A 20,181-nucleotide genomic window follows, 5' to 3' on the forward strand; every position below is an offset into this window, starting at 1 on the left:
TCCTCAGAGGTCTTACTTTCTAGAATGCATCCATCTTGCGATAGTGCCAACACTTCATAGATAGATGCCAAAATACGAGGCAGGCAATCAAGTTTCTTTACTTTTGCGGCGAATTGCGTTAGTCATGGCCCCACGCCGCTAGGTAGAAGCCGATAAAGATAGAACTTGAGGTTGCCTCAGAATCTTTTCCTCTGAGCCTGAATGTATTCTTTTTTATGTTCCAGGCTCGCTCTTTGAAGAGCACTGCGATCTTCCCTCTTTCATCCTGCTCTATATCACTCGTACTCTCGATTCTTACTCAAGTACCTATCAGTCAAGTCAGTCTTAGTTCTCACCCCTCGTTTTCTCTTATCACTTTGCCTCGCTCTTACATGACCCTACTTGCGCTCACCTCAAACCCTCTGAACCGTTTTTTTTGCAACCGCCGTTTCTTTGAGCTAGTCTGGCTTGGCAAACGGGAGGATCCACGATTTGAATCTGGATCTGCACAGGCCTTTTGAGGGGCATCTTGGTTCTATATCAAACCACGGCTCTTGTCCTATCCCCATGTTCCCATGAGCAGCAGTTGAGAGCCGCCATTGGCTTGATTATTTGCGGGCTTTTCTTTGTGTATCTCCCATTCTCAGTTTATTACTCTTTTTCAAACCCCGGACCTGCATCCGTGACAGCCATGTCCATGTCCGCCTCACTTTGGTCTTTGACATACTGCCGAGCCTCCTTATCAAAGAGGTTGCTCCAATGGCGATGTGAATAAGTCGAGTTTAAAGCTCATACTAAAGCAACGAGGGGTGCATGGCGGCGTCTCCCCTTGCGCCCGCTTCTCATCGGTTTCGCCAGTTGACACCGGGGTTTTGTCCTTGATGATGTTTCGCGATTGGCTCTTCTACGTTATCTGAAGTTCGCAAGCCGCTCAGGTTGCCGCAACTATCTCCAACTAGGTCATTGGCTAGAAATTGCCTTGATCTAAACGTCGTGGGAGCTAACACACCCGAGACACCACACAGTCATTCCCTCCCTCCATTGCGCTGTGGATATATTTCCCTCGTGATCGTCATCGTCACGGTATCTAGCCTGTTACGAGTTGTCATCTATTCTCAGGGAACTTTGGTGGCCAAGAGCCATTCTTGCCAGACATGACTTTGGCACCTGGTGACCTCCTTGTCAACCGTTGAGGCTTATATCCCTCCGTTTTGGGCTACACCTGTATTCCCCGCCCTATCATACCCTTATATCTCCCTATCTCGATCCTCTTTTCCTACTGGAAGTCCAGTTATCCTTCTTTTACCATTGCACTACACCCATTCCCAAAAGCATATCTTTCGACCATACATCTTGAATATCTCAGCATGGATGCTTACTCGATATGTTGCACTAGTCCTGCCGCTAGGCACACATCTAAAATCTACCAGGATCTCTGGTCTACCCGTCCACATACTCGTGTTGGGTATGATCAAGATAAGATCTTGACGAAATTTGTCGCCATGGATAGTTTGAAACAGGTATGTACCAAATTTGCACCAAACTGGCCGTTGTTAAATGTCTCATATTGCACGCCACTTATGGCCATTCAATGGTGACGTTTTCATTCTCAGCCTCTTACACACTGGGAAGTCAATGCTGATTAACAAGCCTACAGCGTTGGAGTGGTGATCAGACCTCAAAACCACATATTGGTATAGTCGGTGCTGGTCTCGCTGGCCTTCGATGTGCAGATATTCTCATTCAGAATGGCTTCAAAGTCACTATCATTGAGGCTAGGAATCGAGTTGGTGGCCGCTTGCATCAAGAGGTCCTTCCAAATGGTCACTTGGCTGATGTCGGTCCCAATTGGATCCATGGAACCAACGATAATCCAATGCTAGATCTGGCCAAGCAAACGAATACTGCCATCAGCGACTGGGATTCAACGTCTTGTGTCTTTGACGAGTCTGGCGAGCTCTTGTCCCTCAAGGATGGTGAAAAATACTCCACTATCATGTGGGATATTATCCAGGACGCCTTCAAGCACTCCAACAGCAACTCGTCTGATATCGATTCGAAAGAAAGTCTTCACGACTTCTTTGTCCAGAAGGTTACGGAGAGGGTACCTGATACTGAAGCCGACCATGAAAGGAGACGAAGCATTGTCATGCAAATATCTGAGATGTGGGGCGCTTTTATCGGCAGTCCTGTCTATAGACAAAGCCTGAAGTTCTTTTGGTTAGAAGAGTGTATAGAAGGAGGTATGTTGAAACCCAACTTCATGAAAACGATCATCTAACTCGAACCAGAGAATCTATTTTGTGCCGGCACATACAAGAAGGTTCTTGATGAAGTTGCGAAGCCTGCTCTCGGGGGAGCCGAGATCAAGTTCCAGACCAAGGTAGACAGAATATCATATCGATCAAATCCTGAGGACAAGGCCAAGGTCACAACAGAAGGCGGCCAGACACTTGAGTTTGACGAGATTGTTGTCACCGCACCCCTTGGCTGGCTAAAACAAAACCTCGACGCTTTTGAGCCTGCGCTACCTGCTCGGATGACCAAGGCAATTAATGCCATCGGCTATGGATGCCTTGAAAAGGTCTACATCAACTTTCCCAAGCCTTACTGGCTCGGTAAAGAAGGTGACGACCGAAAAGCAGAGGGCTTTGTACAGTGGCTCTCACCAAATTATGTTCCTGATCTGAACCCAAGACGATGGAATCAAGAGGTCGTGGAACTTGCCAGTCTGGACCCAGAGGTTTCACATCCAACTCTTCTCTTCTACACATACGGCGAGCAGTCGCAGTATATTACGAGCGAGCTATTGAAGATATCGGATCCCCAGAAGAAGGACGAGTTCCTCCTCAACTTCTTCAAGCCATATTACTCACGGCTTCCGCATTACTCGGAGAGTAACCCTGATTGCAAGCCGTCTGGTTTTATGGCTACGGATTGGCTTCACGATGAGCTTTCGGGATTTGGAAGCTATAGTAATTTCCAGGTTGGTTTGGAAGAGGGTGATGGTGATATCCGGACAATGCGAGAGGGTTTGCCGGATCATGGATTGTGGCTGGCAGGCGAGCACACTGCGCCGTTTGTTGGTCTAGGCACGGCGACTGGAGCCTACTGGAGCGGTGAGGCTGTTGGTAAGAGAATAGCGGAGGCTTATTACGGACGATCCAAGTAAGTAAGGGACCTTTGAAGATTTGATGGATTCTTCAGTGAGAAGAGGACACCGTCAACCGTTTGTGGTTAGAGTAGCAATAGACAAGATGCCTAAAGCGGCCGTTAGAGAAACCTTGGCAAGGATATGCGCGTGATAAGCAGTGAATATGTCGTTGTCTCAGGCTATCAAAGGGGCTGCATAGAGATCGACGATGCATTTGTTTGAGGTGAAGTTGCAGCGGCCTTGACTCACCCGATTTACCTAAAACAGCAAAGGCAATCTTTCGCAACAAATCGTGTCAGAGCAAACCACGTCACAATTGACCAAGACACTGGTTGATTGTGGTATCCATGACGCGGGCAGCACACAATGTTATTGATGGTGAGCCGACCTTATCGATTGGGCTCCCCAAATTACAGTACAGTAGAGGTTGCGCGAGTCGTATCACCCACTAAAAGCGCAATTCACGGGTCAAATGACGCCCCAACGAGATGTCCTCGGGAGATACATCGTGGACCAGCTGCTTTGGTGCACCGCTCGAAACGATCCTTGAAATCGAGTCACGAGCCTCATGTGTTAGTGTTTTAGCGCCTCGAGGGTCGATAGACAGGCTAGAGGAGGAAAGAAAACACAGGACCTTGACTCCAGATGACAAAAAGGCTTAGGTAATGTAGCCCACGCTTAGGATAGCTTTTACTGAGTTTATTTTGACACTCTATATTGAGGTTCGCTGTTTTCTTGCCCCGAGGGACAGGGTCCTTTCCAGGCCTTCTACCAACTGTAGCTCGTATGGATTTGGTAGTAGAAGGTCCACTGGAGGTTTATCTCCCCCACTCGCCCGCGCGTTGCCGTCTCAGCCATGGTCCATGCCCATGCAAGCCGTGACTGTGTGACGCTGTCTGTGACGGTGACCCGACTCTTTGGGAAGTGTGCCTCGACCGACCTTACCTTACTTTTATTACTGTTCTTTTCTTTAACTCAACTTAAGTTTGTATCGACCAAATCTTTTCAGCCTCGTTGCTGCCTTACCTTTAACTTAGCCACGATTCACATACAAACCTAATCAGTTTATCCGATCTCACAGCGAATTTCTTCTCCTCTTACAGCTTCTTCTCATGGCCTTGTCCCATTTCCTCTGAACATGTTCTACGGCCCCGCATCTGGCCGGGGTCCTCAAGCTACCGACTGATAGACGCCGACGTAGGCCTCTGCCTAGTAGACAGCAGCGATACTCTATCGATAACTTACACCATTTCGATTGTCGATATTCATCTGTCGTCTTCTATCATCCTCCCCTCTCGGGCTGCGTGGGCAGTCATCGCCACTCCGCCCATCGACTCGATCGCATCCCGCGAACGACGACATCATGGCGACCCTCTTCCACTCTTTCCGGAGCTCCTCTATGCCGAAGAGGTTGCTACGATATGCCCTTTCTCGACTGGAACTTCTCGATGCCGAGGCCCTCGATATTGATAATTTAGATTTGGCGATAGGAAGGAATACAGTCCTCGAATTTCGCGATGTCGGGATCAGGCTCAAGGTAGGTTTAATGACTGTGCATCAATCAACAGCTTAGAAGATCATGGTCACTGATGCTTCGCCATAGAAACTCAATAAGCTGCTGCAGCTTCCTGACACATTCCGATTGCAAAAAGCCAAGGTTTTGCTTCTGCGAGTCACAATCCCGATGGACTTTTACACAAGCCCTATAATAGTCGAGGTCGACGGTGTCGATATTGCGCTGCAAGTCATAGGAGCGGAACCCAAACCGGCTCGTTCATCAGGCACAAGAACACCCGAAGAGACCACCGCAGTACCGAACACTGTGGACCTTGCACAATCATTCCTTGAAACACAGCCACGATCAGAGCGAAGGAAACTTGAAGATGCTTTGGCCGCCGAAACCCAGGATCTTGGCGCTTCCATCGCCATGAGCGATGATGGCAGTGAAGACGATCTGGCATACGGAACTGGCCAAGCCCTTTCTCTCCCAGCGTTTTTGGCCGACTTTTTGCAGGGCATTGTCGACCGAACGCAGGTAAGGATAAAGGGTGTTAATTTTCAGCTTCACGTTGAAGTGCCTGTTGAACCGAACACCACTACGACTGAGTTGGTGTCATTCCAAGTCGCACTCGAGGGTATCGATGTCGAAGGTGTTACCACTACCTCTGATAACGCTGACGGGTCTCCCACCATCGTACCAAAGGAGGGCAAGCGTCATGTTTCATTGTCAAACGTACGGGCGTACCTCATTTCAGAAGCAAACGTCTTTTCTGCATTGGCGCGATCACCTTCAGTCACTTCGCCATCACTTGCTTCTTCTCCAGCTATGACCAGAAATCCACCGTCACGCCAGACTACTACACTTTCATTAAGCAGCCTTCACGAAGAATCCGTGAGATCATCGCAGGGAAGCATACGATCAGAGGCGCAAGAATCTTCACCACGGCCAGCTTCTCCACAAGCAGAACCCTTGGTTCTTTCACAACACAGCATCGATCAACGACTTGCGGACTCACAGCAGAGTCTTAAGTCCGATAATTCTTTGACTAGCTCACAGCAGAGCCTTAGAGACGAATACTCAATCGATCAAGAGTCTCCAGAGCACGAGCATTCTCTCGGTGACAGTGAGGACGCACTTGGAATACCATACGAATTCTCAAGCCCTCAGGATGATGATGATGGAGAAGATAGCCCTGTGACCCCCCGGGCATCGATGTATCACGATTTCAGTAATAGCCCCAATGACGAACCTGTATTTCACTCAACCTTTCTTCCTGGAGAACACGGCTCTCATTCAGCTGCGCTGGAGAATGAGAGGCCTCAGTGGACTGTCGCAGACAGGGAAGCCAGGTCCGCACCTACACTCGAGACGCCAGCGACAGAAGGTAATCTGGAAGCTTCAAGGAGGGACGTTTCGAATGAGCACCTCAGTCGAACTTCTTCAAGTGAGAGCTTTGGTGCGAGATCGGCTGAAGACCTGGCACAGTCTCATATGTACACACACGAAGAAGCAGAGAGCATGTACATGAGCGCTTTCTCGCAGACTAACGCTCAATCGGCGGCCTTTTTGCTACCGGTTCCTTCTCATGGCCATACACCCTCGCCGAAACCCCAAGATGACTTGACCGAAGAGGTGGAACAACTTTATGAGCCAGCTAAACCTGTTGAACCAGTCGAGGCGGCAGTTACCCCACCTACAACGGCGCATACACCTGTGGCAGACGAAGAAACTGAGTCGGACACTATAGATGCAAAGTCCGACATGCCAGAAACGATTCCTCCGATGCCAGATGTCAAGCCTCCAAGCCCAGAGTTAGAAGAGGCTCCAGCCACTGTACCGTTTGAACAAGAGTCAAAGCCTTTTATTCCCGGTGCTTGGGAAGATGACGACGACGATGATGACCCTTCAGCAAGTGCCATAGTACCATCCACTACCTTGAGACACTCAATGTATCGGAAAGATGATCCCTCAATAACACGGGATGCCTCAGATAGCGAATCTTCAGAGCCTGCATTTTCAAGGGCATGCCTCACTGATGCTGATCCAGAGAATCCTAGTACTCCTACCAGACAACAGGAAGGTGCTGCTACTCCCAAGGGACCAACGCGTCTAGTTAAGGAGATTCTAAATCTGAAAACCATCTCGATATATATCCCATCACAGCACCAGCATCTGCATGTTCAGCCTGCATCGCCGGAATCTGTAGCTCAGCTCTCGCAGTCAATGGGACGGTCTACATACCCTCAGGCTCCAGGTGCCTTTTCAATGCATGGCGGGGCTTCCATGCAACAAAACAAGCCAGCACCAGGAGCTTCGAAAATTGACGAAACACTCGAAGTGAACCTGTCGCCCATGAATCTTACATTCGACGCCTCATTGGGTTTCTTACTAGCGATGGTTGTTGGGAAGCTGTTGGATGCTATAAGAGACAAGAACGCGCCCTCTTCTGAGAGCACGAAGCAGGAGACAAGTTCAAAGAAGATGCCCAACCTCACAATAACATTGGAGGAGATCAAAATCGACTTCATCAATCGCTTGGGAGGGATCTCGGATACACCTGAGCGTTACATGGACCTGGATCCATCGCCATTTTTCGACCAGGAAGTTTTGCTCAACACAACCTTGCAAAACTTGGTTATATCCATTTCCGAGACTGAGGTATCAACACCGCCAGTCATTAAGGGTAAATTGGCGACGCAGCCAGCTATTCTGACCAGGATTGACTTGCAGAGGTTTCGCTTCGGGTATGCAAATGGCGACATCATCTCCTTCGACAAGGGCAAGCCCATGAGTGCATCAGTTAGGGAAACATTTCTATCGGCAGGTTCTGATATTGGAATCGAAATCCTTCAATCAGGTGGCAAAACCAAGATAGACGTCCAGACTCTACCGCTCGTTTTCCAACTTGATCTGCGACGGCTTGACGAGACTTTTAGCTGGTTCGGTGGCCTTAGTAGCTTCCTTAATATGAGTGCTTCGATGGCTTCGAGTCCTGCACCAACCCCCAAACCAGCTGCTCCTACACCAAATCCTAGAGGGGTTCGATTCGATACTCCAGTTGATCCGAATGACAAATCCATGGCATCGCAGAATAAGATTAACGTGCGCATTGGAGGCTCTTATGTGGAGCTCATCGGAAAAGACTGCAGTATGCTGGTAGAAACCAGTTCCATTAAGGCTGTGAGCCGTGACGAGGTTATAGGATTGGGTTGCGGCATGATCAGAATAACAGGGCCATACTTGAAGGACTCGACGGCAAATCCTCCTATCAATACGGAGATCACCACAGTTCGAGTCGAGTTCTTGACAACCCCCAACGATTCAGATCTCGAGAAACTCCTTGAGTTAATCATCCCTTCAAAGCATCAATTCGATGGCGATAATGACGAGATCATGGTTGATACTTTGCTACGTCAGCGAAGGAAGGGGTCCGTATTGAGACTGTCAGTCGATGGCGTGAATGTTCGCGTTCAAAATATGTCCCAGCTCTCAGTTCTACCCAACCTTGGTGAGGAAGTTGCAAAGCTTTCTACCGTCGCAAAATACTTGCCTGAAGATGACCGACCAGGCTTATTGACCTTGGCAAAAGTCCAAAAGGTTGCGCTGAGTTTAGACTTTGGTGGCAAGCTTGGCCACCTCGGTGCGGACATCAAAGATCTTCACGTAGGTCATATCACAGTCCCTTCACTTGTTGCCATAGCTATACATGATCTTGCTGTGAAGAGAAACAGGTCAGAAGAGCTGGTTAGCACGGCAACATATGGAGCCAAGGAAATCTCCCTTCGTGGCCCAGTCTTGATGGCACGGATGATTGGTGACGAGATTGAGCCGGTTATTAAGCTGAAGATGCAAGATCTGTGCATCGAGTACCGCGTCCCTACGATCATGGATATTCTCGAACTTGGAGAAGACGCCACACCCCAAGATTTTGAGGCCAGTCTTGCTGCCTCGGTAGCAAACCTTGGTGACCACGCGCATCATGCTTTAACTGGACAGCCTGGCTCTCCGGGTGAGAAGAGCAAGGGTGGAAATCCTATGACCCTGGATATTGGCTTCCGAGATTGCCTTTTGGGCCTTAACCCGCTGGGTCAGCCCTCAAAGATGGTGATCGCTCTCACAGATGCTCATCTTGTCGCCGTGTTACCCAAAGACGTGGAGACCAATGCTGTCTTCACCATCAACAAGTCATCCATCTTGCTGATCAACGACATTGCCGAAGTTGCAACAAGCGAACTTCCTGCCACCCAAAGACCTCGCGCCTCATCTTCAACATCTCGTCAGGTAGCGGATATGTGCGCCAGAGGTTATGTGGACATTTGCTACATCTCATCCGCAAAGCTTGTAGTCGATGTGAAGGAACTCGATGATGGAGAAAAGCAACTTTGTGTTGAGCTCAAGGATGACCTCCTTGTTCTGGAAACATGCGCCGATTCAACACAAACTCTGATCTCTTTGGCCAATGCGTTAAAACCACCAACTCCCCCGAGTAAGGAGAATAAGTATCTTACAGATGTGGTCCCCATGCAGGATCTGCTCGCTTCTATCTCAGCGGAAGCTTTCGGTAGGCCCGAGGGAGAGTACGATTTTGACCAAGACTTCGCTGGTGCTCAAGAGATGGCTGGGAGCGATTCTGAGGCCGACTTTAATACAGACAGCCCGCTGCAAGTCCAGTCCCAATTTTATGACGAGGAGCCAGTCGCCGAGGAGCTTTTCGACGCCACGAGTAGCTCTATCATCTCACATGGGTCGCATCGCTCCGGCCCCCAGATGAAAGATACTAACGAGGGTGTACTACTGACCGGGTTTGGCTCAGCAAGCCAGCAAACAGTCGACTCTGGTGATCTTGTGATCCAGGAAGACTACTATGGTAGCGGCGCTTCAAAGGATAGCAAAGCCAAGATCTGGAATTCGAAGAAGAACAGCTACGATCGGGCTCCCAGCGACTTGGTGGAGCGCAGTCCTGTCAAGGTAAATGTTCGAGATGTCCATGTTATATGGAACCTCTTTGACGGCTATGACTGGGTTCACACACGAGATGTCATAACGAAGGCAGTTCAGGACGTTGAAGCCAAAGCATACGAACGACAAGCCCGTGCTGGCCAAGTCCAGGTCTATGAGGAAGAGCTAGAGGATGAAGAGGCCATCGGAGACTTTCTATTTAATTCTATTTACATCGGCATCCCAGCAAACCGTGATCCCCAAGAACTGTCTCGAGCTATCAATGAAGGCCTGAACGACAATGCAACAGAAACTGAATCGGTTGCAACCACAGCTTTCACTTCTGCCACCAACAGGACAGCACGTGCTCGTCAGCCAAAGTCGAAGCGACTTAAGCTCAAACGCAGCAAGCATCACAAGATCACCTTTGAGTTGCGAGGTGTTGATGCAGATTTGTTCGTTTTCCCACCAAATTCTGGGGAAACTCTCAACAGCATAGATATCCGCATTGACAACCTGGACATTTTCGACCACGTCCCAACTTCAACATGGAAGAAGTTTGCAACCTATGACCAGGATATGGGAGAGCGAGAAATGGGCACCAGCATGGTTCATCTTGAACTGCTCAACGTCAAGCCACAGCCCTCACTCGAGGCGTCCGAGATTGTGCTAAGAGCGACCTTACTCCCTTTGAGGCTGCATGTGGATCAAGATGCTCTTGATTTCATCACCCGATTTTTCGAGTTCAAGGATGACCAGGTGCCGGTTCATACGTCAAAAAGTGATGTGCCCTTCCTTCAGAGAGCTGAGGTCAACAACGTGGCAGTGAAGCTCGATTTCAAGCCCAAGCGAGTCGACTATGCTGGTCTCCGTTCTGGCCACACCACTGAATTCATGAACTTCATCGTTCTCGAAGAGGCGAGAATGGTTCTGCGGCATGTCATCATCTATGGTATTTCGGGTTTTGAGAAGCTTGGCAAGACCCTCAACGATATCTGGATGCCTGATGTCAAGGCAAACCAACTTCCTGGTATTCTTGCTGGTCTGGCACCTGTCCGTTCCCTTGTCAACGTGGGCAGCGGTTTCAGAGACCTTGTTGAGGTGCCCATCCGCGAATACAAGAAGGACGGACGTGTGATTCGCAGTATATCGAAGGGTGCCACAGCCTTCGCTCGCACAACCGGTACCGAACTGGTTAAGTTGGGTGCCAAGCTCGCTGTTGGTACACAATACGCATTACAAGGTGCTGAGGGCATGCTTGCAGACCCTCAACAAGCCTACGAGGGCTGGGACGAGGATGACATGGACCCTGAAGAACAGAGACAAATCTCTCTCTATGCAGATCAACCTACGGGCGTCATCTCGGGTATTCGCGGCGGATACCGATCTCTTGCTAGAGATGTGAATCTCGTGCGTGATGCCATCATTGCAGTTCCCGGCGAGGTCATGGAGAGCTCTTCAGCTACTGGCGCCGCAAAGGCTGTGCTAAAGCGAGCACCAACGATCATTTTCAGACCTGCTGTCGGTGTCACTCGAGCAATCGGACAGACTCTAATGGGAGCCACCAACTCGATTGATCCCAACAACAGACGAAGGATTGAGGAGGTAAGTCAATACGGGTTCATGTCAACGAGCTTGACTAACAAACTGCCAGAAATACAAACGATACTAAGTCGCTTCGTCGGCTCGGTCAACTTACCTAAAACACGATACGAATGTGGGCAACATATTATGGCGCAATGATATTGAGATACCAATCACATCGGAGTATCATAGGTGTCTTTGATCTTCCATGTCCTTTCCACCTTCATCTCGATGTTTTCCCCATCAATTCTGCATATAACGGTGCTCGGACCAAAGGCATATTTTGTTCTTTAAGAAAGAGAGGCATGTATCTGCATGCACTCGTCTGTGATAGATCGGTAAAAACAGGACATGCATTTAGATGCACAGCATAGACCCTGGAGAGGACAGGCATGCGTTGACTGATTTTTCTTTTCACATTTAGCTAGGAGTTGGATTATTCTTGGTGGGAGGGTTCTTTGTCTTATGGATGTTTCCTATTGTTGGGACTGGGTCTGATACTATAGATACCTGTAACAGAATGAAAGAGTGGATTACCCAAAGCCTGCTGTTTATATTCTGCATCCAACACCTCTGAAACCTCCAGTTCATTCGCATGAACTACTATCTAGCCACAAACGCCGTGCTCATAATACTATCGCTGCCCCAAACTCCTTAAAAGCCATCGTCAGGGACTCCCTTCTCTTTCTCCAACTCTTTTCTGACACGGTTCGCATCAACCCACCACTTGTGACTCTGGTCCTTACCCGTCCACTCACCCTTCTCATTAATCTCATCCCAAGGTTTAGGACTCAAGATGTAGTGAATGTTCTTGACGCTCTCGTCCCTCCAAATAGCATCATGGACTCCTCTCCACCGTAGCGTCTTGAGCGCGTTATAAATGTACGGCAAAGGAACCCATCGCTCACGATACAAGTCCGAGAGAAGTGACTGGTCTGCAAAATCCATGTTGGCGGCGTCGGCCTCCATATGCGCCAAAATCTGCGCATAGAGGCCCTGAGAAGGATTGACAACCTGCAAGCCACCATTCATAAAGCCCAAGGGTCCGACTGACGGATCAGCAGCCTCAGCTTGCGCGGTATCGGGATTCGAGTGTTGTGAGGTAAATGCACAATTCTCAGGAATCCAGTCCTTTGGATAGTGAGGCTTCTTGAGGGGATTACATACGCAGGCATGACCGGCTGCAAAGACACGCTTACTGACGGTCTTATCACCAGTCTCAGCAATCGAGGGAAGGTCCAGCTCGAAATCCATCAGCTCGTCCATATTGCGCAAAACAAGCATGTCCGAGTCGAGCTGGACGACGCGCTCATATTCGGTTAAGGAGAAAGGCGCGAGCTTGCTCCAACAATCGTAGAACCGCGGGTCGTTGGAGTAATCCTTGCCTTCAGTTGGTAGCAAGTATGGAATGTGCTGGGAGGCAATGCCACGAGCACGGAGAGCTGCGTGACCTTCGGGGGGGAATGAATCGGTATATAATGCCACAAGAGGGTACTGAGATTTGGCCGCGCGGAGAGAATGTTCGAGGGTGAGAAGACCAGGCAAGTAGTCTAGGTTCGTGATGAGACTCGTCCAGACTGAGATTGTACGTTAGAACTTGCGCTACGCATGGTTCGGTCTCTTTACCTTTGAGCGAGTCGACAGCTCGTTTCCGAGATTCTGAGTCTGCCATCTTGAGAAACCTGAAGATTTGTCCTGGAAAGGTCTGTTGTTGTGTATTTCCTCCAAGCGATATTGCAAGAGTTAAGTTAGTTGAAGCGGTGGGAGGGGCAATAGCAGAATCAAAAATTGATAAGCAACAGTATATTCTCCTTTTGAAACCGAAAGAGACACTGATTTTCAATGAAAGGGTGAAAAAACTAGATTCTTTGGAGTTTTCTCTACTTAGAAGTCATATTCTTCCACTCTTGTACACAAAAAGGCGCATATCATGAGCCGTCGATGTCCAAATTTAGATGCTGTACCTGACGATGGCGGGGCATTTCTGGGGTTCTTCAGTGACGCCATTGACGATCTGGCATGTAGCCTCGATTGGAGGAGAAAATGTAGAATCACAGATCCTGCAAATAATCAGGAACCAGAGTCAACAGTTCCATGAAACTAATATCATCATATCTTCACTTGAAGGATGTAGTTCTTGTCGTTTTCATCAGATCTGTACAGAGTTTCGCCTATGCAAAGCAGATGCAAGGAGCAAAGTTTGAATCTAATCAATCAATCAACCGACGTCGCATGGGTAGCCCAAGCTGCCAGGTCTTGATCAACCCTCGGATACTTTCATCATACCCTGTGGGGTCCAGTGCCATCATGCTGTGCACAGCTCATGAGCTTCAGATATGACTCTTCCGTACTTTATCTTCCGAATCGGACATCATGTCCGTCATGTTCTTCTTCTTGAACCGTTCTTCCTGGACCTTCGGCTAGAAGCCGAGGTCCTAGACTCCAGGGACTAGGTATGGACCGAGATCAAGTGAGCTGCCATATGTCCGATGAATGTCATATGTCGGCCTGCCATGATCATTGACGGCAATAAGTTCTTGGTTGTTACGATCCCTACTGAAGCAATCACAGGCTTCAACTTAGCCTGCAATTAGGTCCATCGATGTCCTCCACCAACACAAGATAAGCCCTCCAGAAGATGTTCAGAGATTGATAGACTGCAGCTCCGTAGCTGTTCGACATCGACGGACTGATATCGTATCCCGGCAACCTCTAGTTGTTATCTCATATTTGGGTTCATGGCAGTCCTGACATTGACAACCAAAGACAAAGTTTCAAGATAACACAAAGGTGCATCGTGATAGACATACAGCCACAGATTGATTGGCAGATTTTGTTTCTGTTCAAGATATGATACTGAGTCTATTTTTGTTGAGCGTCGTCATGACTTCCTGGTATCAGCCCCTGAATCAACTCGTAATCGTGTATCTTGAAGAACAGGAGGAAATCCGATCGCCTCTGTTTTTTTCGGTCAAGCACATGGCGGTGTCAAGGTCACAGCCATCCATGATGAACTAGGGGCCCTAGCTCTTACGGTGAGAACAAGGTGAGGACGATTTGAAGGCTGGCCCCGTTCAACAATTTTTGTTGACCAGCGCCGCTATAATTCCAACAATAGCAATCGCCCCCTGGTTTAAGCCCCTAACTGTGGTCTAGGTTCTAGCTCTGTCTCATTTGATTTGGCTCGAGAATTCCTTCTGGAATCCGAACTGTGCAACTGAAATCAGCCGCCAGCGCAGCTCAACAATCTCAGACGCGCGCGAATCCCAATATTCACACGGTCTTCAGTTTATGCACGGGTCAGCCCAGGACCCATGAGCAAGATCCAGTCTTGGTCTCGACTGTGCTTGCTCTTGGCCCTGATCAGTTCTTGACCTTGTGACTTCCAGATCTTTCATCTGATAACATTGAATGCCGAATCTCTGACGTCGGAGGTTTTCCGTGCTCTGAGCCGAGGCAATTCAAAATCTCAATTCGCAAGAAAGGGATCAAGTATGGAGTAATTGCCGGTAGAAAGTCCAATCCAGGTGTAGGAAACAGAGCCATCTGTTTACGGAGTCCGCTCTGTCTCCCCGGCCCAAGGGGGACTTCCGACCTTTGAGCAACCGACCGAGTTGGCGGGTTTCTAGAAGTGGACCAGGAGACGTTCACTGACAGCTTTGGGGGTGTCACGGGTCCTCTCCCGCTCTTCAGGCCTTGCTCAATGCCGCGCTGCCATACATACGTATTTACACCTATCCCATGCCACTCTAAGCAGCTTTGAGCTGCATGATCGGCGTGATCTATATACGTAGTCAGAAACACAAAGTGGAAAGAAGTCAGTGGCTGGCTTCATTTCAAGAGGTTGTAATGATATCGTGGCCAGATTGAGTTAAGACAGGCTCTTTCGTAATCGGGTTCGAACTGGACAGCAGAACGATCAACGAGTAACAATAAGAGGCGTCTTCAAAACAGTGTATCCAGTACAGCTGGCTTCTGACCGCCCTGTTAATGCTAGAGCAACAATTGGTTCAAAGAATGGCGATCTTGAGAGCGACAGGCACAATCCACGTGCGTCAGATCAGAGTCCCCTGCCGAGACTCGTCAGCAGCCATTGGCATTTGTTGGTTGTAGGCGAAAGGTTGAGTGTAAGGCGGGGGGGCTTAAAGCGGCGTTGTTCTGTTCTATAGACCCTTGTCCCACCTAAAGTTACAGCATCTAGCCAGAGTACGTAGCTTCAAGCTCAACGAGTTCCACTCACGGATCTGTTTCGTTGTAGTGATGGTTTTGGAGGCTGTGAGGATGGTGCCATGCTGATTCTTCCGGCGGCACATTGCGACACTCTTTGCATAGCATTGGTATGCATTGCACACAGTATCTAAAGGTCTCGTAAGTTGACGCCACTGTTCCTCTGATCTGATACTGTTATCTCTTGATAAAACACAGAGCCAGGCACAGGGTAACTTTGTGATTGACACCTTTAACTGGTTGCCTCAACCTCAACTCTGCTCTCTTAATGTTTTCGGGCTTAGCAAGCTATGGTTCGATGAAAAACAAGTGATCGAGCTGGAAATCGACCTGGAGAAGCCCTGTAGTTGCCTCCTTTTTAGCCCGGGGAAGGACCATGGACCCAATCTCTCAGCAGAACGAAAGCTGGGGATGGCTACCTATGGTGAGGTTGATGAGGAATCAGTAACGTAGTGATACATACCCCTTACGAGCTGGCCCGTACGGTGAATGCTAAGTACTGTACTGTAGTAGCCTGCGCTGTTTCAAGGCAGTTGATTGGATCTCAACATGTGTTTGATGATGTGCCACTTGCATGAGGGACCTTGTTTGCACCTGGCGGCATTCGGTATTTCGTCGCCGAGTCGGGAATTGCCATGTTATTATGGTATGGTCACTGCTTCGCATCCTTGGTGATTTTGGTGGTGCTGCTGCCGATATTCATTTGTTTGTTTGCAACGAAACGGAAGAGATATATTTAGAGGTTTCTGATACCGTGTTGTTTCGCAGCGAAAATAGTTGTTTGAAAGTTCATCAAATTGTTATAGTAGAATGGGTCTGCTGCAGGTTGAGAGCTGTTTGACACAACCCAGTACTGTACCTGCTCTCCACACTCCATTACCTTTAGCGGGATCAATGCTGTAGTCGCTAAAATAAGGTGAGCTAACAGGGCGGGATTGGTACCGTACCTTCCAGGTTCCAAGGATGAGGTGTGGAGGCTGTGAGTGACTCTTTCCTCAACCCCGTTGCTGTTGTTGTTTCTGTTGCGGTTGCTGTTGCTCATTCCATGGATCCCCAGATCACACGGGCCTCCCGGACAAGCATCCGCGCTTGCTTCACCTTGAGGTCAAGCTACCAGAAGCTCCCTCCCGCCTTCCCCCTCCTCTAGCTTATCTTGCCTTACCTGCCCGATGTCTCAGTCATAGGTACTTGGAATACATACATAAACCCTCCTTCCCTCCCTCCAAATGAACGATCCAATTGCTTCCACTTATACCTGTGCCTGCCTGTATCATCTATCCATTGCATCCGTGGACCCTCCACTCTTCTCATCGCCTGATTAGACTTGGTCACCACTATCCGTACACTACCTTGCCTTACCAACCACACTCCATCAGATCCATACTACTACGCCAAACGTATAAGTAGCTGGACACCGCCAACACCTTGCTACCACCACAACAAACCTTTGCCATCTTGTCACATCCAACTCTATCACAATGCCTAGAATCACCGCTCCCGTCTCAAAGCTCACTCGCTCTCTGGCCGAGTCTCAACGCCATGCCGGTATCGCTCTCATGCCCAAGTATGCCGAGCTCCTTGGAGCTTCTTCAGAGCAGTCTCAGCACTCTGAAGTGAGTTTCTTCTCTTCCAATTAGTCATTGCAGCTCTGGTACTAACAATACTTCCAGTCCCGTGGTCTAAAGACTACCCACCGCCCTACTCCTCAGCCATCTCTTTCTGGTCGCCGAAGGCCATTGATGCAGAGCTTCCATTCCTCAACACCTTCTCGTGCTCCTGTCAACCATGTCGACAGCACAGTCTTGCCCAAGATTCACGCTACCCCCAACTTCAACGAGCCTCTCCCTCGTATGCCTCTTCTCCCTGACAACTATGGCGCCTACCACAGCTCAATGTCCGATGCCGCCGACTTGTATAGCAAGCGGCCCGTCATCTTTGCTGTCGACCCTGATGTCGTCGTTCCTGGTGCTCCCATGGCTACTATGGATGCCGTGAACATGGACAGCGTCGACGTCAAGTTTGTTCATGAGCAGCCTGCTCAGGAGACAAAGCCAGACGACTCTGACAGAAGTACCTTTCTCAAAGACGTCTTCGGCGGAATGATCCAGGATATTCTTCCTGGACGCACGCTCAGCAAAAACTAAGAATCAAGTGAAAATACGAAAGGGACGATAAGGCGGGGTCTGGTTATGCCAGCTACTCATAAAGAGAGCTGATGATATATTAAGCGTTTTAATCTGTTTATGCGAAGCAAGGTGCGGTTGCATCAATTAATGGCCCGCTACAAGAGGCTCCTGTGGCTAAGAACCATCCTTTTTTTTATACATCGATACACAATGATAAAGTGAAAGCCCAGGTGGCAGACTGTCATCAATACCAATCCTTTGCTATCCTTGCAACTCAAGCTTTATAACTGGTGAATAATGGCTGCCAGATCGTCAACGTATTTGTCCGCAAGCTTATGGGCTCATCTCACTGCGTTGCCATATGATGACATGTGTGAAGCTGAATGCCATTGGATACTATGCCAGGTTTGTGTTGATGTTTTATTGCATCTATGGTATCATCTCTCGTAAAACACCACCACCTGGATTGCCTTGCTCTTTTTGGTCCAAACTCAACATTCCATCCTTTTCGGCCCTTTCCTATCAATCTTGGAGTCTTCACCAATTGTGGTACAGTACATAATCGCAACTAACTATTAATCGACCAACGAAATCCATTCCCTCCTCTACAGCCCGTCCTCTTGATATTCGTGTGATCCTTTATCGCTTCTTGAGTGATGGCCTGGGCTTGCACTCGTCCTGGTTGACAGGGTGCAACATCACCTTGATAGGGTAGTTCTGAGTATTGTGCTGGTAGCCCTTGGCCCAGTCGTAGCCTACAGCGTAGGCGAAGATGGAACCATTTTTGTTGAAGGTTGTGGAAGTGATGCTGCCACCAACATTAGGGTAGCCCTTGAGACGGTGCTTGGCGTCCTTGTCCCAGAAGTGGAATGTGCCATCGGAACCAGCAGTGCTGAATGTGCCATGAACGGGGTGGAAAGAAATATCGTTGACGGCATAGACATTTGTGACGCTGTTGGCGGGGGGGTCGCGATGACACTTGAAAGAGAAGTTGGAGCTGCAATATGTTAGTCTAAGCATGTCAAGAAAGGCAGATCCGAGAGGCTTCTTACCTGGAGTCCTTATCTTCGACGTATTGGATAGCGCAACGACCCTCGATACTACCGATAGCAAAACCAGCAGAGTCAGTAAAGCAACTAACCACCCTGGTCTGCCACTTGAGAGGGCTCTGCAGGGTTTTATAGAATTTGGTAGGGTTCTTGAGATCAATAACATTGATGTATCGATCGGCGGTGCCGACAACGCAGAGATTATCGCGGACGTCCATCGTATAAACTCGCTCCTGGCATTGTACGGTTGCCGCAGGTCCCTGTTGTCTAAGATCCCAGTACTTGATCGTCTTATCCCACGAGCCCGAGACCACCATGGGGTTACCATCGTTCATGAAAAATCGACATGTTCGCACTGGCTGGTCGTGTGTGCCAATAACGGCGTCCTGCTGGGAGGCAAGATCGCAGACCTTGACATTCTTGTCAGCGCCAGCAGAGGCGACTTTTGTTCCATCCTAGAAACCTAGTCAGTTGCCATTTCGTTTCGCTCGATCATTATATCTTCGTACCTTGGAGAAGTCGCAGTTCAACACAGGTTGGCTGTGCTCGTAGGCGTGTCGGCCCTGACTCTGGCCATTGGCAGCAATCTCGTAAATGCGAACCTTGTTATCCCAACTGGAGATGGCGAGGAAGTCAGGCCCGTTTGGCGCAGGGGAGAAGGAAAGGTCGGAGATGGTATCAGTAGGGGGGTCTGAGAGTGCGACGTCTTGCTTAAGGTCACCGACGGTGTTGCTTGTCGTTGATGCAGCTGAAGCACCGCCAAAAAGGGTCGACATGATCGCGGTGTGCCGAAGGAGAGAAAGTTGAAAGCCAGTCGGTGGCCCTTTTTCTGTCTTTTTGGCTTTGGGATCCCGCTCCTGAGACTCAGAAGCTTAGTGGCTTATGAGCGAAGCTTCCAACTGGCCACGCGACTAATCTCAGATGAAAAACAGATCTTTAAAGAATTGATGTTTGCACTGCTGAAACTGGTTGCGCCGTGAGCTTTGTACTGAGAATGAATAAACAGGCACGAAGGCAGTGACCCAGCCTTCTCAACGCGAAGTTCGGATTGGCCAACCCGCGTCGGACAAAAAAAGGCAGCAAGCTAAGGTACAGCCACATCTGGGAGCTCTGATTCATGGCGCCACACTTCAGCCCCATTTCGTGCATAAAAATTCAACTTGAGCTGGTTACGATTTTTCTTCCTTCTTTCTTCTCTTCATCCGCGCCTCTCGCTCAAAAAATCGCCATTCGAAGCTTACAAACAGAGACATTGCGATTTATCGCAGCGTCTCGCATTCTTTCTGGCTTTGGGAGAAAGTCCCCGGACATCTTCGTTTCGACGGAGCTTGCGGAAACGCGCCGCCATAGAAGCACAGCGGCTGACTTCTGCACCCAGGCCTGCGCCCTGCACCGGCCCTGCCCTCCGTTACATCAATTTGTTAAAGGCTCTGAATCGCGTTCTCTGCCGCTCTCGGCCCCCTTGGATGAAGATATGAGTCCGCTGCCGAGAGATTGGTGTGTTTCGAGACAGACGAGTCGTCTGGCAAGTTGATGGTTGGCAGACGCTTGGTGCTCGCGCGTGTGGTATCGGGTCGCTGAGGATTTTTGTCGAGATTGATAGGTATGCGATTGCTCGGCGAA

The 20,181-nt window shown here is 49.2% G+C and overlaps 5 protein-coding genes across 6 annotated transcripts; 3 read left to right on the forward strand and 2 right to left on the reverse strand.

Moving 5' to 3' along the window:
* The first annotated feature begins 205 nt into the window (after window positions 1–205).
* Window positions 206–3,273, forward strand: FVEG_03013 (hypothetical protein). Of its 2 annotated transcripts, XM_018890578.1 has the most exons (4): window positions 206–317; window positions 1,376–1,499; window positions 1,637–2,222; window positions 2,271–3,273. In XM_018890578.1, the coding sequence occupies exons 2-4, from the start codon at window positions 1,482–1,484 to the stop codon at window positions 3,149–3,151; spliced, it is 1,485 nt and encodes a 494-aa protein (XP_018746916.1). In that variant the 5' UTR covers window positions 206–317; window positions 1,376–1,481; the 3' UTR covers window positions 3,152–3,273. The 2 variants fall into 2 exon arrangements, with proteins under 2 accessions (XP_018746916.1, XP_018746915.1); XM_018890577.1 differs by lacking the exon at window positions 206–317 and having other exon boundaries at window positions 647–1,499.
* Window positions 3,274–4,008: 735 nt separating this feature from the next.
* On the forward strand, window positions 4,009–11,742 carry FVEG_03012 (hypothetical protein). The gene is made up of 3 exons (XM_018890576.1): window positions 4,009–4,670; window positions 4,737–11,177; window positions 11,227–11,742. Exons 1-3 carry the CDS (start codon window positions 4,497–4,499, stop codon window positions 11,242–11,244), a joined length of 6,633 nt encoding a protein of 2,210 aa, XP_018746914.1. The 5' UTR covers window positions 4,009–4,496; the 3' UTR covers window positions 11,245–11,742.
* FVEG_03011 (hypothetical protein) lies at window positions 11,600–14,200 on the reverse strand. Its single transcript, XM_018890575.1, has 2 exons — window positions 12,783–14,200; window positions 11,600–12,733 (listed from the first exon to the last, which is right to left on the reverse strand). The coding sequence occupies exons 1-2, from the start codon at window positions 12,826–12,828 to the stop codon at window positions 11,811–11,813; spliced, it is 969 nt and encodes a 322-aa protein (XP_018746913.1). The 5' UTR covers window positions 12,829–14,200; the 3' UTR covers window positions 11,600–11,810.
* A 2,144-nt stretch (window positions 14,201–16,344) lies between these two features.
* Window positions 16,345–19,378, forward strand: FVEG_03010 (hypothetical protein). The gene is made up of 2 exons (XM_018890574.1): window positions 16,345–16,996; window positions 17,054–19,378. The coding sequence occupies exons 1-2, from the start codon at window positions 16,862–16,864 to the stop codon at window positions 17,525–17,527; spliced, it is 609 nt and encodes a 202-aa protein (XP_018746912.1). The 5' UTR covers window positions 16,345–16,861; the 3' UTR covers window positions 17,528–19,378.
* Window positions 17,660–19,682, reverse strand: FVEG_03009 (hypothetical protein). Its single transcript, XM_018890573.1, has 3 exons — window positions 19,068–19,682; window positions 18,562–19,013; window positions 17,660–18,506 (listed from the first exon to the last, which is right to left on the reverse strand). The coding sequence occupies exons 1-3, from the start codon at window positions 19,332–19,334 to the stop codon at window positions 18,149–18,151; spliced, it is 1,077 nt and encodes a 358-aa protein (XP_018746911.1). The 5' UTR covers window positions 19,335–19,682; the 3' UTR covers window positions 17,660–18,148.
* Window positions 19,683–20,181: the final 499 nt, after the last annotated feature.

This window comes from Fusarium verticillioides, chromosome 5 (genome assembly GCF_000149555.1).
Source record: "Fusarium verticillioides 7600 chromosome 5, whole genome shotgun sequence".
NCBI classification, from domain to species: domain Eukaryota; kingdom Fungi; phylum Ascomycota; class Sordariomycetes; order Hypocreales; family Nectriaceae; genus Fusarium; species Fusarium verticillioides.

What these genes read in the sequence shown, in the direction of transcription:
- FVEG_03012 (XM_018890576.1), top strand. Translation starts at nt 4,497, where the DNA reads ATGGCGACCCTCTTCCACTCTTTCCGGAGCTCCTCTATGCCGAAGAGG. An exon ending in ATGTCGGGATCAGGCTCAAG is followed by an intron (nt 4,671 to 4,736) that starts GTAGGTTTAATG and finishes GCTTCGCCATAG; the next exon opens with AAACTCAATAAGCTGCTGCA.
- FVEG_03013 (XM_018890577.1), top strand. Translation starts at nt 1,347, where the DNA reads ATGGATGCTTACTCGATATGTTGCACTAGTCCTGCCGCTAGGCACACA. An exon ending in CCATGGATAGTTTGAAACAG is followed by an intron (nt 1,500 to 1,636) that starts GTATGTACCAAA and finishes ACAAGCCTACAG; the next exon opens with CGTTGGAGTGGTGATCAGAC. An exon ending in AGAAGAGTGTATAGAAGGAG is followed by an intron (nt 2,223 to 2,270) that starts GTATGTTGAAAC and finishes AACTCGAACCAG; the next exon opens with AGAATCTATTTTGTGCCGGC.
- FVEG_03011 (XM_018890575.1), bottom strand. Translation starts at nt 12,828, where the DNA reads ATGGCAGACTCAGAATCTCGGAAACGAGCTGTCGACTCGCTCAAAG. An exon ending in AGCTGTCGACTCGCTCAAAG is followed by an intron (nt 12,734 to 12,782) that starts GTAAAGAGACCG and finishes GTACAATCTCAG; the next exon opens with TCTGGACGAGTCTCATCACG.
- FVEG_03010 (XM_018890574.1), top strand. Translation starts at nt 16,862, where the DNA reads ATGCCTAGAATCACCGCTCCCGTCTCAAAGCTCACTCGCTCTCTGGCC. An exon ending in AGCAGTCTCAGCACTCTGAA is followed by an intron (nt 16,997 to 17,053) that starts GTGAGTTTCTTC and finishes CAATACTTCCAG; the next exon opens with TCCCGTGGTCTAAAGACTAC.
- FVEG_03009 (XM_018890573.1), bottom strand. Translation starts at nt 19,334, where the DNA reads ATGTCGACCCTTTTTGGCGGTGCTTCAGCTGCATCAACGACAAGCAAC. An exon ending in TGAACTGCGACTTCTCCAAG is followed by an intron (nt 19,014 to 19,067) that starts GTACGAAGATAT and finishes CTAGGTTTCTAG; the next exon opens with GATGGAACAAAAGTCGCCTC. An exon ending in GTCGAAGATAAGGACTCCAG is followed by an intron (nt 18,507 to 18,561) that starts GTAAGAAGCCTC and finishes AACATATTGCAG; the next exon opens with CTCCAACTTCTCTTTCAAGT.